General features: G+C 30.1%; 4 protein-coding genes across 6 annotated transcripts; 2 read left to right on the forward strand and 2 right to left on the reverse strand.

The window, feature by feature from the left end:
* Window positions 1–969: 969 nt before the first annotated feature.
* On the forward strand, window positions 970–2609 carry LOC108746481 (zinc finger protein 37-like). Of its 3 annotated transcripts, none has more exons than XM_018483284.1 (3): window positions 970–1191; window positions 1328–1549; window positions 1648–2609. In XM_018483284.1, exons 2-3 carry the CDS (start codon window positions 1328–1330, stop codon window positions 2569–2571), a joined length of 1146 nt encoding a protein of 381 aa, XP_018338786.1. In that variant the 5' UTR covers window positions 970–1191; the 3' UTR covers window positions 2572–2609. The 3 variants fall into 3 exon arrangements, with proteins under 3 accessions (XP_018338786.1, XP_018338785.1, XP_018338784.1); XM_018483283.1 differs by having other exon boundaries at window positions 970–1185; XM_018483282.1 differs by having other exon boundaries at window positions 1167–1229.
* A 1401-nt stretch (window positions 2610–4010) lies between these two features.
* On the reverse strand, window positions 4011–5977 carry LOC108746482 (8-oxo-dGDP phosphatase NUDT18). Its single transcript, XM_018483285.1, has 4 exons — window positions 5557–5977; window positions 4904–5438; window positions 4678–4780; window positions 4011–4363 (listed from the first exon to the last, which is right to left on the reverse strand). Exons 1-4 carry the CDS (start codon window positions 5654–5656, stop codon window positions 4124–4126), a joined length of 978 nt encoding a protein of 325 aa, XP_018338787.1. The 5' UTR covers window positions 5657–5977; the 3' UTR covers window positions 4011–4123.
* Window positions 5978–6958: 981 nt separating this feature from the next.
* On the forward strand, window positions 6959–9395 carry LOC108746479 (membrane-bound transcription factor site-2 protease). The gene is made up of 6 exons (XM_018483279.1): window positions 6959–7215; window positions 7452–7727; window positions 7984–8334; window positions 8404–8562; window positions 8679–8936; window positions 9027–9395. Exons 1-6 carry the CDS (start codon window positions 7141–7143, stop codon window positions 9393–9395), a joined length of 1488 nt encoding a protein of 495 aa, XP_018338781.1. The 5' UTR covers window positions 6959–7140.
* A 261-nt stretch (window positions 9396–9656) lies between these two features.
* On the reverse strand, window positions 9657–11292 carry LOC108746483 (transcription initiation factor IIA subunit 2). The gene is made up of 4 exons (XM_018483286.1): window positions 11063–11292; window positions 10318–10422; window positions 10092–10221; window positions 9657–9905 (listed from the first exon to the last, which is right to left on the reverse strand). The coding sequence occupies exons 1-4, from the start codon at window positions 11132–11134 to the stop codon at window positions 9874–9876; spliced, it is 339 nt and encodes a 112-aa protein (XP_018338788.1). The 5' UTR covers window positions 11135–11292; the 3' UTR covers window positions 9657–9873.
* Window positions 11293–17966: the final 6674 nt, after the last annotated feature.

Genomic DNA, 17966 nt, shown 5'->3' on the forward strand with positions numbered 1-17966 from the left:
CTTCAAGAAAAAATGTAATAATAATATAACACAAAAATATAATAAATTAAAAATATAATAAATGTAAAGTTGCGCACATATTTAAAATTAAAATATAAATGTAAAATATATAAGTTTTGCAAATATTTAAAATTAAAATATAAAATTAAATATAGAAATGAGTAAATAGAATACCTCATATAATACTGTAAATCTGTTTAATATTTTATCTTTCAGGTGAGCAGTTTCTTATCCATCTTATGTTTTGGCGATAAGTATCATTCGGAAAACGATTCATTTGAATTTTCATAGATCTATTATTACAATCAACTGCTGCACAAGTTATCATCTTACCAATATCTATATAAAAATTATTAAAACCATATTTTGCATAATATTATTCATTACATAACAATAAAAAAACATTTATAATGTAAATATAATGTTTATATTTAACCTGACGTCTTCTTCAGTAGAATTAAGTAGTTACTTCACAGAATTTGAATTCTACAACTACCTAACCTAACTGACAACCGGAAATAGGACACCTAATGGCAGAACCAATCAGCATTAGGCACACGCATTGGTGTTAAGGCTTAAACTCGATAGGCACAGCCAACAGGGAATAACGAGCCGTCAAAGCTCTGGTGTGTATATTCGATATTATATCCTAGAGTTCTGATTGGACGGCTCATTATTCCCTGTTGGCTGTGCCTATTGCCTGTGCTATTGTGTTTAAGCCTTCACTCTCTTTATACCTATTTTACGCTGCTCTACGTTGGATTTATTCGGAGCGACCCTAAGCAGCTCCCGAGAGACAAAACGAACAATGTTACTGTGTATTTCACAATACATAATTTCTAATAAGTTCAAATTCTTATTCTCTGTTCCCTGTTTCTTATTCCTTTCATTATGCGCAACCCCTAACTCGGAATGCACCTTGTGTCTGCGGCTTTGCTCCTTCCGTTTGAATCATGTAGGTGGCGTTTAGATATCTAATAAAAAAAATGGCTTTGGGACAAAGGGATTAAGGATTTTTGTTAGCAATGTGAGCTTACAAAAAGTCTCGTTGTATGTATATACTATCGCGTTTATTGAGTAAGAAGTGTGTAACAATTATGACACGCAAGTTCACTAGAACTACGAAATTTAGCAACTGATATTTTCCAGGCCGAGGCCCTTATTGACAATTCTTCAAATGAAAGTGTTAGTGTATGACGATTATGACTTTAATGCTTCGAATATCACTTGTAATTATATAGGGGCAAATGGAGATACTTATATGGCATTTCACTGTAGTGCGCTGATATGAATGTATAACATTCTGTTCGTTTTTTGTATTTTACAGATGTTTAGTCCTATACAAATAAAGCACGAATGTACAACCATAGAGGATGTAAACGCAAGTAATAGAATTAACAGTTCAGATAGTTCCTTGTATCCTTTTATTAATCAAGATATTGGGTATAAGCACCGTCAGTTGTCTCAATTTTGGGAACAAACGCAGTTATCAAACGAGGTACCTGCGAAAAATGAAATTCATGATCAACAGGCTATGTTCCAAGCAGAAGTAAATATTTACAGTATTATGAACAATTTACACTTAACAACTTAGCAAGTAATTTTACTCAGTTGTTGTATATTCAGTTTTATATATTTTTGTTCTAGGAAGCTGGTAGTTTATCATATATGCAAAATGGCATATTCCTTTCAGTTGATCAAGAGGATGGCAACAATCAAATACAGACAAATAACCAGTGTGATTCTTTAAGTACAAGTAATGTTGTTATAGTTCAAGAAAACAAACAATCACAACCTGTACAGGATTTGCAGAATATAGGAAATATTAATCAAACATTAACAGCACAATCGCTGACTGTAAGAAACAATCGTCTTGGGAGGCCATCCAAAAGTTCCACGGAATCGAGTACAGGAAAAAAGTTAAAATGTCAATGTGAGATTTGCTTCAAGGAATTTGGACACAAAAGCAATTTATTTATTCATATGAGAACTCATAATGGAGACAGGCCATATAAATGCAGCCAATGTGAAAAGTGTTTTACACACAGTGGCAACTTGGCTATACACATGAGAACGCATTCTGGTGAACGCCCATACGGTTGTCAGATATGTGGAAAAATGTTTAGCCATAGTGGAAATCTTTCCACTCACTTAAGAACTCATTCGGGTGTAAAGCCCTACAAATGTAATGTGTGTGGTAAAGAATTTAGGCACAGTGGAAACTTGTCAATACACGAGAGAATACATTCTGGAATTAAACCATTTCAATGTAAATTTTGTGGGAAAGAGTTCCATCACAGTGGTAATTTAACAACTCATATGAAAAAACATCCTGTAAATACAGACATAAATCCAACTGATTGTGAAAACAATCAAAAGCATGTATTGCATACTAGTACTGCAGATGTTAATATTACCGCTTCTTCAAATTATTTAAATAATGTATCTTTAACGCTCAATGATGACATTAAATTAATGCATAATACTAGTAATGTGGTTCCTATAAAGAATGAAAGTACAGAAGACACTGTATTAAATACGATGGGAAGATTAACATCTACTTCTAGTTGAAGGTATACACTATTATTATTATGCAGGGGATGTGAATATATAATTTGTTACAAATTGATACTGTCAATAATTAGATAAAAAATTGAAAACTCACATTCTTGATGCCTTAATGATAAGAAAGTATATATATCTGTTACATGACTTTTAAAAAATATAAAATTAATTTTTTCGGTTTTAAGAGATCTTTTCGAACTATTATGAAAAAGTTTTCTGATTTGATAATATTGATTTGTAATAAATTATACATACCTGCACATTAAGGATTTTTTTTTAATGTCCCTGGTATTTTTTTATTCAATGCTCTACTTGTAAACAAGCAATTTTTTACTGACAAAGGCAGCAATAGCTTTCATTTTCTTTGTGTAATTATATAATGGTCTTCCTAAATATAACATTATTATATGTATATAAAATTATAAACTTGCGTGTTTTATGTAGATTTATTTAAGATCAAGTGGTACATGATTATAATGATCTGTGATCTTGTTGAGTTACTAAAATAGGATATGAAAGGACAGTAGGAACAATACTTTTATTTAAAAAATGTCTACCATTTATTTATATAAATAACATGTTCTATATTTCTCAATGATTTGTGTGTATACAAATATGTTATAATCAATAATATCAGATTTAAACAATCCTTGAATTAAATAAGTTATTATAATTATCATATACTCTGAGTATACAAAGCATAACATGTATAAAAATAATAAAAATATAATTTGTATCTTATTTTAAGCTCATATGTGCAATTTGAGATCTAATAAGTGATAAATTGCTCGTGAAAATCTTTATTAGCCTTATTTTTATATTTAATTCTTATTGTTACTGAACTTTATTTCAATAAATTATTTACTTTCAATTTTTTACATTGTATGTAGCAGATATTGATTAAGTGGTATAATTTGCATAAATAAGATATGTAAAAAGACTGTAACTTTTAATCGCATATATGCAAATATAAAATTTCAAATCTATTTAACGATTCTAATTATTTTTTTATGTTAATGTTCAATAATAAATTTTTAAACAAACTTATGAACTTGATTTTTAATAATTTCTTTTTATAGTTACAATTATATATATATATACACAATGATCTACAATTTAAATTATCAAATTTAAATTTCAAATATACATATAATGAATATACTATGTTTTTATACTATTATTATATTGCTTAATACATTACAATTTATAATTTATACTGGGAATAAATTAAACTTTTAAGAAGAAAAATTTGATTCTAATGTGTTACTATATTATTTTATGATTAATACTTTAGTTTTTTTTTTTTTTCATAAAATATATATATATATAAGCTAAATGTAATAACATTATTATATATAGCTTATTTATTAGTTAAGTATAGAATGTTATCTATCATGTATTAATATCTGTTATAAAGTCATTGGTGTAGACTAGGATATTACAATGTTAACGTTATAAACTTGATTTTAGTAAAAAAATTACTGTATATTATATTCTCCTGTATCTTGTACCATTTTCATCAAACAAAATAATTGTTTAATAAAACATTTGTATACAATTAACGTACGACCTTTAAAGGGACAGTCATGTTCCGTGGCAGACGAGCTGCAAGAGATTCTGCTACGTTTTCAGAAAGCTCGTACCAAATATATTTTCCAATTACGGGCACGTCTTCCACTGGTAACTTGAAGGATACCAATAGTGTTAAGCACAGACCATCACCTTCTTGTTCACCGCTAAATTCTACAGACAATAAACCATGTGGTTTATGCTGTGGTACATCGTTTCCAAATATTTCCTTAAAAAAAGAATTACCTGAATATATACATTCATATATAACAAAATCTTTCATTACGTTTTTCTCAAATATACATATTATATATAATAAATATATATATATATTTTTTTGTGAATAATAATTTATATGCAATATTTATTATTATTGATGTAAAAAAAATGTTTTTGCAATAAGACTAGATTTTTTAGTTTTAAAAACAATTTTTCATTGCAAAATATATGCATTATATTATATATATATATTTGATACTTAATAATAGTTCATTAATACTTATGTATTTCATAAAATATCTAATGCTTTCCTAATATACTCACAGTCATAAAGCTATGCAGAATAGATAGTAAACTACGATTTGGATTAAGTTCACAAATTGGTGGATTGTATTGTTCAGTATCAGATAACACATGTAATCTGTTCCTATTAACAAAATTTATATAAATATTAATATAAAAATAATTACATTATAGATATACTATATATAGTTTAACAATATAATTGTAGTTCTGTTAGATATTAATACAAACGTTGTGTAATACTTACGTTGCTCTCTTTTTAGATGTAACTATTAATCTTAACAATAATTTTGTATGTGATTTGGTCACAGACATCAAATGAGGATGTTGGGGAATAGTTTTATTTGAAACATAACTTTTACCCCGGTCTAAGAGATATATTATATCATTAGACCTTAATGGCAAGTCATCTATGTTTCGTACCCAGCATGCTTGTAGCGATTCTTCATTTGCCTGATCGGGTGTCTTTAGAGTACCGCCGACTATATCCCCGGTAAAAACAAAACGAAACCATGTACCATTTGCGCATTCTACCAGTATCAGAGTTGTTGGCGCTATCACCAGACCTGTCTCTTCCAAGACTTCTCTCTTCACAGCACTTACAAGATTTTCATTCTTTTCCACTCTACCGGCTGGTAAATACCATTTTCCAGTACAAGAAGCTTTTGCTTCTTGTATCATTAACACTTCGCCTTGGTCATTTATGACAACAGCGGCGACTATGTATGTTACTGTTTTCGAGCAAATGGGAATATGTGCTGTTAGTTGACCTGATTTTGCACCTGCAATGTACGTTAGTTACATCAAAATTTTCTCTTTTCGAAAGAAAGAAAGAAAAAGGTACGGCATCTTACAAGAACATTGCAAAAAGCGATTGCAGTGCGAAGATATCAGACATACCTGTTGTGTCACTTGCGAGAGTATGTACATTGCATATGTCATTTTCTAATGCTTGTCCGGCAAGCAACAATTCAACTTGATTCTCTACAAGATCTGACATGTTATATATATATATATTATATGTGCAATATGTATATACACATACACGGAAAATAGTGTCGCGTCGCGTACAGAACAATATTTTATTGCAAATATATATTAAGTTGCAATCTAACACAATCAGTATGAAAGTGATAGCTATCAGCTAGTAAACGCGTGGAAAGACGCATCAAGATATGTCAGTGTTCAGTTCAGTGCCGTCTCTATTATTGAAGCACTGGAGGCACTGGAGCGTCTGGAGCTGCATATACATTCATGTGCCAAATTCCCTATGCGAGTTGTTGGAAAAATGCAAAATTTGAGAAGAAAGAACTTTGCCCATTTTGGCAAAGTTCTCACTTACACTTATCAATTATATTTCATTTTGTAGGTAATAATAAAAGTATTAAAAATTAAATACTCGCTTAAATCTTCAAACCTCTGCAGAAAACAGTTCTGGTTTTTTTAAAGATATCGCTCTATTCGACCGGTTACTCATCATCAGAGCTATCAAAGCTAAAAAATGTTATTAACATTCTCAGAAAGTATTCATGTGTGACATAGCGTGAGGACAGCAATCTACGGGCGTTATATTCTCACATGCGTCGTCATTGTGCTGCAGTGATGGCACTGCGAGGAGATGCCCTGGACGCAGAAATAAATTGTGTGTGCGGAGGAGAAAGATGAATAAAAAAAGATCCAGAAATATTTTTGATTACATGATAAAAGATAAAAGACCATCGGTAATTGATTAAGAACATATTGCAATCATAAGTAGCAAAATTAATATATCTCATGTTGATCATATTGATGGGTTGTAAGTTGTAATTAGTCGTAACATTGATCTGGCACTTATATAGTTGGTATTTATGCAGTTTTAATCTACTCTATAATTTGACGGGCTGCTGCTTATTTCTGTATACGAGGAATCCAAATCTATATATAAAATGGACGAAGTTCTTTGGACTCCAACTTCAAAGGACGCAGAAATGATAATTAATCAATCCCCTTTGCGGATGCCAATTTGTAAATGTGTTTTGGCTAAATTAGCCAATTAACATAAGGTTTGCTAAAAATGGGCAGAATTTGCAATGACCGATAAACGATATTCGATGAGGACCTAATTGTTTAGTATTGTGAGAAAAGCGTCAGATTCCGCAACGTAGTATTTAGGAATGTAGTTATCGAATATGTAATGCGTAGGCTACAATGGCAGTAGTAGTAACGGATGAGGGCTGTAAGAGTAAGAAATTGACCAATCACAGTCGATTATTCTTCTTATATTGGACTATGATTGGTCAATTTCTTGCTCTTGCAGTCTCATCCATTACTTTGTACATTGTAGACCAGTAGACCACGCATTAGCGTCTAGGAGAATGTTGGAGAAAGAGTATTTGTATGAGAATCGGTGTTTGTGTGCGTGACTTTCAATAACATTTTAGCGAAACGCAGCGATGTAATTATGAGAGGCCGGCATCCGAGATCCAAACTGAAATAAACTGAAAAATGGATGCCTTGAGCGTGTTAATTGCGATAACCCTGATACATTGCTCATTATTTTTTTTTGATACGCTTTTTAAGGTAAATCATGTAATTATTTTATGACGTTTTGACTCTTGCTTCATGCTGGATACAAAAGATCCTTTAGAACGAAAAACGTTTTAATACATCAGCAAAGTCTCCTTGGATTCAAAAAATTATTAATTGTCATTAGTATCTACTTTTATGTCATAAAATTCTTTCTGCCATTAATCTCAATTTCATAATATAAATTATAAGTTTATTACAGTAAGGATAACTTGTGATATGTTTTTCAGTCCTGTTCACATTTTCCATACCTCTACTTCCTAGAAAATACTGGTCTGGAGATACAGATATTGAGAGTGAAATGGTTTACAACTGCTTTCAATCGCAAAATAATAAAATTGGGATTGGATTGCTCCAGATTCTGGATCGCTTGGTTCAATGCTGGTGTTATTATAAGCATTATACTCTTGCCGATAGCTGTTATCATTATTTTGAAGATGACATTTAACATGTGGCTAGCTGGATCCTCGAGCGATATTAACTCAGGAGCTATATTAGAACCCATGGTAGGATTATAGAAATGAAGATATTTAAGGATCAGATATTTTTAAATAATCTTTACTATATAAGAGATTTGATAGATATAAAATAACTGATATTTAACTAACTAGTTTACAAAAAAATAAAGAACTAGTTTATACGCTTTATACATTTTACTATAATAATACATTAGAATATAATATTATAATACACAATTACTTAATCCTAGTTGGTAAGTCCTAATATAGGTTTTTAAAACCTTTTATTAATTTTATGTTTTAGTTACCAGGTGTGGATATTCCTTTCAATGAAATTGGCTATTATGTAACAACACTAGCAATATGTAGTATATTTCATGAACTAGGGCATGCTCTTGCTGCAGCGAGAGAGGATGTACAGTTATTTGGTTTAGGACTTCTGATTGTTTTCACCATTCCAATAGCTTACGTACATATAAGCAATGAACAATTAGTTGCATTGCCGTTAAGAAATCAGCTACGTATTGCGTGCGCAGGAATTTGGCATAATGTTATTCTTGCTACAATAGCTGCAGCAATTCTTGTTTTTTCTACATGGCTGTGGGCACCACTTTATAATATTAGCTCTGGAGTTTATGTAAAAACTATTTTACCTGTAAGTGACGGAAAAATATTTTATTAAAATATATTTCTCTCTCTATTATATAATATTTTTTCGTTATAGAATTCACCCATATTAGGGCCAACTGGTCTTTTGGAATATGATGTAATATACAAATTAAATAATTGTCCTGTAAAGCACAGCGAGGATTGGTACGATTGTATGCTGCAAGCAGTACAGCATTCTGCTCCTGGCTATTGTGTTAAGCAATCATTTGTTCAGGTAATTTCCTTAAGAGATATTCACATATGTTCATGATTTCATTGTTTAGTATCTACTACTATTTGTATTGTCAGTTTCAATTCTTACAACTTTGTTGCATTTGTGTTATTTTTTAGGATTATGACGAGTCAGTACCAGCTAAGCAGAAAACAAACGGTGCTGTGAATTGTTGTACAACTGACAGTGAAATAAATGGCAATCTGTGTTTTGAATATATTGAAGGACCGCAAACTGCTCCTCTTCACTTACCTCCGCATTCTTGCCTTCCAGTAAGGACGATGCTTAACCAGTCACAAAATTTCTGTCAAGCTAGTCACGAGTGTTTATCTCACGATACTCATTGTATGAAACCTTCTTTAGACAATGTCACAAAAGTAAGTAGAAACAAAAAATATTTATTCTCTATATTAAATAGATTTTCAAAATCGTTTTACAAAATTTTCTAAAACAATTAAAAACTGCAGATTATACAAATAAAAAGAAAAATGGGCAAGGATGTATTATTCTTTGGTCATCCAGCAGACATTTACAGGACTGTTGATGTATCGGATTGGGTGCCAAAATATTCTTTCCTGTATCCTGAATTACCCGAGTCCTTTGCGCTACTTTGCAAATATATTACAGTATTTTCAGCAGGGTTAGCAATCATTAATATTGTGCCTTGCTTCTTTCTAGATGGTCAATATATTCTGAATATAATTGTACTTTATTTATTGAACTCCATACCACATAATAGAAATATCAGAGAAAACACAGTACTTACAATAACAAGTATAGGTACATTACTTTTTATAATAAACTTAATGTATTTGCTTATTAATAAATTATTGTAAGTTAATCATACATTCTCGTCTTCTCCCTCATTCTTCATATGAAATCATTTAATTATAAAATAATCTTAACACCTGTCCATATATTAATAATAATAATAATAATAATCATAATAATAATGCCCTTTTTGAATTTGTGTTCAAATTTATATAGAAAATTTTAATAAGGCATATCTTTTATATTTTAATATTAATTAAATTCTTTTGATATTAAATTCTTTTGTATACGTAAATAAAAAATAGGCAAGTAAAAGTATTGTTATTATGCGAGTTAAGTATTGGTTTTATCCAGTTACAAAAATTATACGTTTAATATTATAAGCTATATAGCTGCCAGTAGTTAAATGTTTACTGGAAAAAAGTATATATCTGTTGTTACATGTTATTTTGACTTATTTGCCTTGTTATTTGTCATGAAAAAGTTTGTTTTGACAATATAAAGAAAGATTCCATCCCATGCATTTATAAGATATTAAATTTGTTATCGTTTTGCTGCTCCATCTGCATCCAATGCTAAAAAAATATTTATATTATAAAATTTATTCTGAATAGTAATAAAAATTAATGTGATGGAAAATTATAAATAATTGTTTGTTTAATAATTAATTTGAATTATTTGAAGCAAAGTTTAACTTACAAAGTTAAAGTACAGGCAAAGATACATAATATATTAGGCTATATTTTAGCATCAATACTTACTTTTTCCATCGCAAGCAACAATTTTTACTTTATCTACTATTGCTACTTCCTGAACTTCACGGAATTCAACATCATTTAGCATGAAAGTCCATACATTATCACAAAATCTATATGTGTTCAATTTGCCAGCCTGTAATAAGTTAATTCATTTAAATCAGCCTTTTTCTGAATGTAACAATAAAGTCAAAAAAAAGCAAAGAAAATTATACATACTGAAGAAATTTACCTTAAATGTAAGTCTTGATTTAACTCTCGTTGCAAGAGCTTGATTAATAGCTTTGTCAAATTGTAACAATACTTTTATTGCAAGCTGTGGTGTTATTTGTCCATACTGGAATATATATCATCTCATTATTAGATATAATACAGATGTTATTTCAGTTGCATAAAGAATACATGCATCAGAATCTATTGCAAATGTTACTTATTACCTTTTTGATCATATAACATAAATAAAACTTATTATACAAGGAGCAGACTTCTAAAATATATTTTGTCCAAAATTCCATTTTGTAAATTAGAGATAGTATAGTGTTTAGTGTTGAAAGACTCATATTTTAAGCTATTCTATAATGTTCTGAAAGTATTTTTTCACCATCAATTTATGTGTTGAAAAGTTTAGACATTTAAAGTGCATTACCTATGTCCTTTAATTAGAGACAAACAAAATGCATTTGCTTGCATTATTAAAAATACTTTAGCAATTTTGTTTAACATTTTACATATTACTGATTGGCAAATTGTTATTTTCTATAAAACACATGGTTTTCCTTGTGGCTTTATTTCTTTCTCATTTTCTGAAAATTACAAATTTTGGATAAAAAACGCATTTTGAAAGTCTGCACCTGTAAATGATAAACTTAGCTAGCGTAAATTATGTTATCGCGCGTACTTGAAACGAATTATTTTTTTCTTTCTATACCATCTAAAATGCTAAATCTAACCTATGTTTTACATCGATATATATTCACCTGTATCAGCTCGTCAAGGCTCTCTTGCAGTGTGTTTCCTAACGTTGTGTTTCTATACAATTGATAAGACATTTTGTCTGAAATGTCTCGTAAAACGTGAAAAGTAATAACTTCGAATCACTAAGCGTGTACCATCAACAAACGACAATTTACCTTTGCGTATCACGACTAACGACATTCGGTGCAGTGCTGCCGTGTCGGCGTGTCCGCGCTCTGCAGGCTCTAGCCTCTACTCTCGGAAACGAGCGCATGCAGCGCGCAGTGCAGCCTGCGCACGGCCTAAATCATTATGTTTGAATTTGCCCTATAGTCACATCTGAAGCGAACACGTACGCAAATAAATCACGCGGCGTCTAATAAGAGAATATAGAGAATATATCGTTTTTTTCAACATCGTTTTCGTACCTATACTTACACTTTCACATATTTATATAATTTTGATTTAAGTTTCAGTCTATATGGGCCGGTTGTTTCATCTTTTGATAAATTTTACCTGTTGGGTAAGTAGCAACATTACCCAATTACACGCGCGGATTACCAGATTTATCACACTGGTAAAATTTACCAAAAGGTGGAATAATTGGCTCTATATCGGGATAAATTCTGTGTAATACGTATAATAATATGCATGTTTATATAATACAATAAATATATGTACATGTTTATATAAAAAATTCACATATTTTACATAAATTATTGTCGTTATATACAAATTAAACTAATCAAGACTCCTTATAAATCAAAGAACTGGAAAGGATACGGGCAGTAGGAATCAAGCGCAGAAGACTTTATTCGTGCGGATAAGGGGAATGTAACATAGGATAAGCAGGTGTACATTTCCAGGATAAATGAGATGCTTTAGGATGTAAATACTTATGAGATAGTTGAAAGGGATCCGACGAGGAGGATGATAACGGGTTTACGCGCTTTATTAGTTAGTTGGAAAGAAAAAAAGTATATAACTAATTTCACATATAGAAGTTTGTTAAGTAATGATGGGATACTTTCAAGAGCCTACGCTCTTCCGAAGATACATAAGCAGAACTGCCCTTTTCGTAATAGTTTCTTCGGTAAATAGCCCTTTGCATTCGTTAGCAGTGTTTCTTCATAATATTATCATAAAAACAATTCCTAAGACAGATAGTCATATCGAAAATAGTTTTAAACTTGTTAAGGAACTTGATGGTAGACATTTGAGTGAATTTCAATTAATGTCACTATGAATGTTGTGAGTCTCTTTATTAACGTCCCCACTGACTGCGATGGATTGTATTAAAGATCATTGACGATTTATTTCTAGAGATTATTGTTTACCGGAGAAGGAATTCATCAAAGCGATTCAGTTTGTTTTAGATTCTACTTTTTTTTTGTTCTTGATAGTGTTATATATAGGCAAAATTACGGGACTCCTATGGGCTTTCCGTTATCTCCCATCATCGCGGATCTAGTTATGCGAAAGTTGAAGGTTAGAGTTTTGTCTTTGATTCGGTTTTCGTTGCTCTTTTACTATAGATTTGTTGACGACATATTATTAGCGGCACCTGCGTCTTCGATTAGTTCCATTCTTGATATTTTTAATTCTCAGCATTCTAGGCTTCAGTTCACTATGGAGGTAGTAGATTGAATTTTTTGGATGTTACAGTGAGTTAGGGATAATGAGTTGATAGAGTTCAATTGGTACCACAAGCCGACTTTTTCGGGTAGATATTTGAATTTTTGGTCATAACATCCTGTTTCTCAAAAAATAGGTACAGTTGCGGGATTAGGTAGTTTTGCTTTCAAATCCTAAATTTCACCTGGATAATTTGTATTTCATTATTAAAGTATTGTTAGAGAATGATTATTTATTGAATTTTATATTTGAGAATATTAACAATTGTTTGAAGAAAATTATTATGGCTAGAAATAGGAAGAGTGTTAATGATAATAGGATAGAAGTAGTGCAGCCTTCGTGATTCACTGTTCCTTTCGTTCGTGGTATTACTGAAAAGTTTAGCAGATTGAATAGCGAGCGTATGAGGGTATCGTTCTATAGTATTAATAAATTATAAATTGCGAGAATTTATTAGGGTGGATAAGGACCCTTTACCGCGTGACAAGAAGTCGAATGTTGTTTATAAGACCTCGTGTAAGAGTTGCGATGCAAGTTATGTGGGACAGACGTGTAGATAGATGAAGTCAAGAATCATTGAGCATAAGAACCATATCAGATGAGACATCTCTACTCGTAATGTCATAAGGAGCATCAGTTACAAAGCCATGATTTCGATTGGGACAACGTTACAATACTGGACGAGGAGCCTCACTATAGGAAGAGATTGATTTCGAAGATGATATTCATCAGGAGACAGACGCACGGACTCAATTTGCAGACGGATATGGAGCGGCTTCCCAAGGTCTATCTTTCGATCATAGACAACCTAATAAAGGCTTGAGTTGTCTGATCAGTCAGTGTTGATTGTATGCAGTAATGAGTCTTTCTGGCGTGATTTTTGATTACTTTCCAACTTTTATTTTTATGGAATTGATTAACGTTTCAATGTAAAATTTTTCATTTGTAAGCTTCAATAATACTAGCTAAAATTAAAAGTGACTCACTGTGTCTGATACTGACTGGCTAAAATATTGAGAATCGGTTTTTGAATAATTTATAATAATGTTTGCAATATAGTTTGTGATTTGTGATCAGGATGATTAAGGGTTCTTATTTTCAGGATAATCTTAAGGTTTTTGATAAATTAGTTTTTTATATTCTCTATTTCGATATTTCTATTATTTTCTTTTTTTCGTTCATTTTTTTTTCTCTTTTTGGGTTTAATTCTGATATTTAAATTCTTGAGGTAGGAGAGCTCACCACGATAATTTTTTATTTACAGTTTATTTATGTTAGTTTGTGTTGTCTCTGAGGAGGGCTCAAAAGTGAGTCGAAACATGTAAGCGCGTTTTAGTGAATAAAGAAGTTTCACACTTCATAGATATATTGTATTATTTGCACGACGTCTTCTGCGCTTGACTCTTACTGCTCATATTCTTTCCAGTCCTTTATTGCCATTATTTTACTGTTTTGAGTATCTGCGTAGTAGGTACATTGAAAAAAAAAATTACAATTTAATCATAATTTAACTATAATTTACTATATAATCATTTTTAAACCAAATATATACATATGTATAATATATAAATATTTAGTAGAATTGTAAATATGATTATTATTAACATTAATTAGCAGTAAAAAATGCAGCTCTTAATTATATAATTATTTTATTATATAATTATAGTCACAAATACCAAACATTTTTCTGTCAGTTTCCAGACTGTTTTTATTAATATTTAGTCATAAGATATCCGGCATGTTGTTTATATAATATCAAATATTTGCGATTTATAGTTTGCGTCAACAGTTTCGATACACTCTTTCATATTGATCCTATATAAACTTCGTCGTAGTTAATTACGTGGCATGTCGTGGTAAATCGCAAAGTCGCGTTCAAGTTGCTCCGTCATTTATCTATTGTTATTGGGTAAGTGATTCTTGCACGTGAAAGATTACCGCGAATATGAAAAAGGTATTAAAACGTCGTATGCAATCGCTGTTATACGCCAAACCGAGTCGTTCATCACAAATTTGATCGAAGTTTTTTTTGCATATTTTATAAAGCTTTTTTTTTAAATACAAGAAAAGTGCTGCACAGTAATCATTAGATATGTATACGTAATAGTCCGTAATTACTCCTGATGACTATATTTTAATTATGTAATTATTTGATCATATATTTGAATTGACATTCGATATGCAATCTCGCTGTAGTGCATATCCGGTAATGCAGGTAATGTCGATAGATAGTATATGTGTAAAAAATGTGAGGGCTACTTTAAAATGCTGTAACTTTGCGAAAAAAAATCACAGCTGGTTTTTTTTAAATTAAAGGGGAAAGTTCGAACTTTATGCCGTTGCAAACAGTATTCCCCCCAAAAATTTACAAAGTCCGTGCATGCTGTCAAATTTTGCAATTTTCAATATGACACTCTCATATTTTGAAAGTTACAGTGGTAGGGATGCATTAATCTTAAAATCTGGCCATAGAGTCTTAAAGTAGAGATTTTAAGTTTTAATTTAAAAAAAAAAAAACATCCTACGATAATTTTTCGCAAAGTTATCGTCAATTTTTGCCGAAAATTTTTCTATGCCATAATTTTTTTGAGCAGTGTATATATATATATATATATATATATGTGTGTGTGTGTGTATATACATTGTATATATACAATATATGTATATATATATATATATGTGTGTGTGTGTGTATATATAATATATTCGAATTAAATAATTCATCAGCTTTGATTAATTCTAACATCTATATCGAAACATTTCATATTTTATTACATTAATTATTACTACATTAAATTATTTCTACATTAATCAGCAATTTTCCATTTATTTCAATGTTGTATAACGTACTTTCTGTATTTTTATCTTTTTCACTTATTCCCTCTTATCTCCTCCTACTTTTCCTAAGTTATAAAACTTAAAATTATAATTTCATATTAAATGAAATTAAGAAGATATCCCACTAAATACAAAGTAAAACAGTAATACATTACATCAATATTATTAATTTTCCATTTAATAACATAAATGTAATTGTAATATATAACACATACTATATGTTACATTATTGAGTAGAAAATTATAAATTATATTATTAATGTAATGTTATCATTACTTTGTATTTAGCGGGCCTGGTTGGTATTCAAAAATTTTACAACAGTTGCAAAGCTGCTTTATCTGCTGAATGCAGTCATTTTGACATTTCGGGAAAGAACACATTTACTACATTATACATATACTTATTCTGATAACTTTGAATCGTAATCAGTTACGGAATGCACCGCAAAGCTCGTAATCTAGTTCGGAGTAGAATTCAAATGATTTAAAATTTTTCGCGATTATTATAATCTAAAAGTAAATCTTGCATGACGAATTACAGGTGTTTATTTGGTAGGTTCCTCTAATATTGCTGCAAGTTTGATCAAAATCGGTGAAGAGCAGAGCATAGTCTCTCCTTGTGAGTCGAAAAATTTTCTATCATTTTGTAATTTTCGCAATGGTTAAAAAAATATTAATTACTAAAAATTGTTAAATGTTAGTCTTCAATAATTATTTACTCAAATATTATCAACTTTACAGAAAAACAGTAAGAGACAAAAATTGTTTATTTTCTTTTCATAAAGTTCTAAGAATTTTTTTAGAATTTTTTATTAACTTTTTAGTACCGCATTTTCTTATTGGCAATTATTTTTACTAATATAAGAAAATACGATATTAAACAATTCTGAAAAAATTTTCAGAACTTTATGAGAAAAAAATAAGTAATTTTTGTCTCTTGCTATTTTTCTATAAAATTGATAGTACTTGAGCAAACAATTTATTGAAAACCAAGCAAAAAATGTATTGAAATTTATTGTTTTGAGAAAATAATTTATTGTGAAATATTTAACGATTTTTCGTCATTAATATCTCGTTAACTATGATGAAAATTGTAAAGTGGTAGAGGACTTTTCAACTTATTAGTTTAGTTCTATTTACACAATAGCGCTTGGCAAAAAATTATGAGACATCCTATATATGCATATAATAATTGTACTATCTAATATCATTTTATAATACGAATGTGAATAGTCATTTTCGACGTATTTTTGTCTGCTGAACATGAATCAATTGACAAAATTTGGCCATTATATCACAATTTTGAGGAACATTATGTCAAAGAGTACAAAATAGCGACTTTGAAAGTTTTCATAACATAGTACCGGTATTAAATTTTTTTTCATGTTTTACTCATGCCATGTGAAAGTATCAACTTTTAGCTTTAAAATGCATTTTGGTTTGTTTCAATATGAGTTTTCCTAAACGATATGAGAGTTCTAAACTTTTTGACACACCGCTTGTGGGCAGGTAGAGCAAATTAAACTTGAATCTAAAAGTTCTCTGCATTTTACAATTTTTGCAATCTTTTTTATTTACCTAATAAGCAAGATATCTAAAATTGATGCATAAAATAACTTTAAGATATTTTAAGAATTTTAAGTTTCTTTAAGAACTTTTTAAGAAACATTTTTAAGATATTTCATAAAGAACTCTGAAAGATATCTTAAAGTTGTCTTAATTATATATCGATTTTACCGGATTATTCAGCAATTTTTTGAAATTAATATCTTTCTATTGCAAAAATTGCTAAATGGTAAAAGACTTTTTGACTTAATTTAGTCGGATCTACTATCTACAAGCAGTGTATCAAAAAGTTTGGAACAATTGATAAAGCGCAGTGCATGGTGGCGCAGTGCATTTTATAGCAAAATGTATTGATACTTCCGTGCGGCATTAATGAGAAAAAAATTTAATACTGATGTTACAATGTTATAAAAACCTTCAAAGCCATTATTTTCTTTAAAATTGTGACGTGCTAGTATCAAATTTTATTAACGGACTTATGTTCAGCAGGCAAAAATATGTTAGAAACTTGTGACTATTCACAATTTCACATTTGTGTTGGAAAAAATGGTTAAATTCATTGTTGTTATTTCGAATATTGCAATTTCGATAATTGGTGATTTGACTTGAAATGTCTGCGACATTGATTGAAATCTTCATATATTTTGTATTGTTGTCATCAAAGTACTGCTGTAAGAATATAATTGGTGCGCGATTATCGTCAGGTATGTGTTTAATTATGTATATTTGTGTTTATTTTGTCGTTCTTTTTTTCTCCAGCTAAGCATATATGTATACATATATACATATATTATACATACACATGCACATATACGTGTGTGTGTGTGTGTGTGTGTGTGTGTGTGTGTGTGTGTGTGTGTGTGTGTGTGTGTGTGTGTGTGTGTGTGT

This window comes from Trachymyrmex septentrionalis, unplaced genomic scaffold, assembly GCF_001594115.1.
Source record: "Trachymyrmex septentrionalis isolate Tsep2-gDNA-1 unplaced genomic scaffold, Tsep1.0 scaffold172, whole genome shotgun sequence".
In the NCBI taxonomy this organism is placed as follows: Eukaryota; Metazoa; Arthropoda; class Insecta; order Hymenoptera; family Formicidae; genus Trachymyrmex; species Trachymyrmex septentrionalis.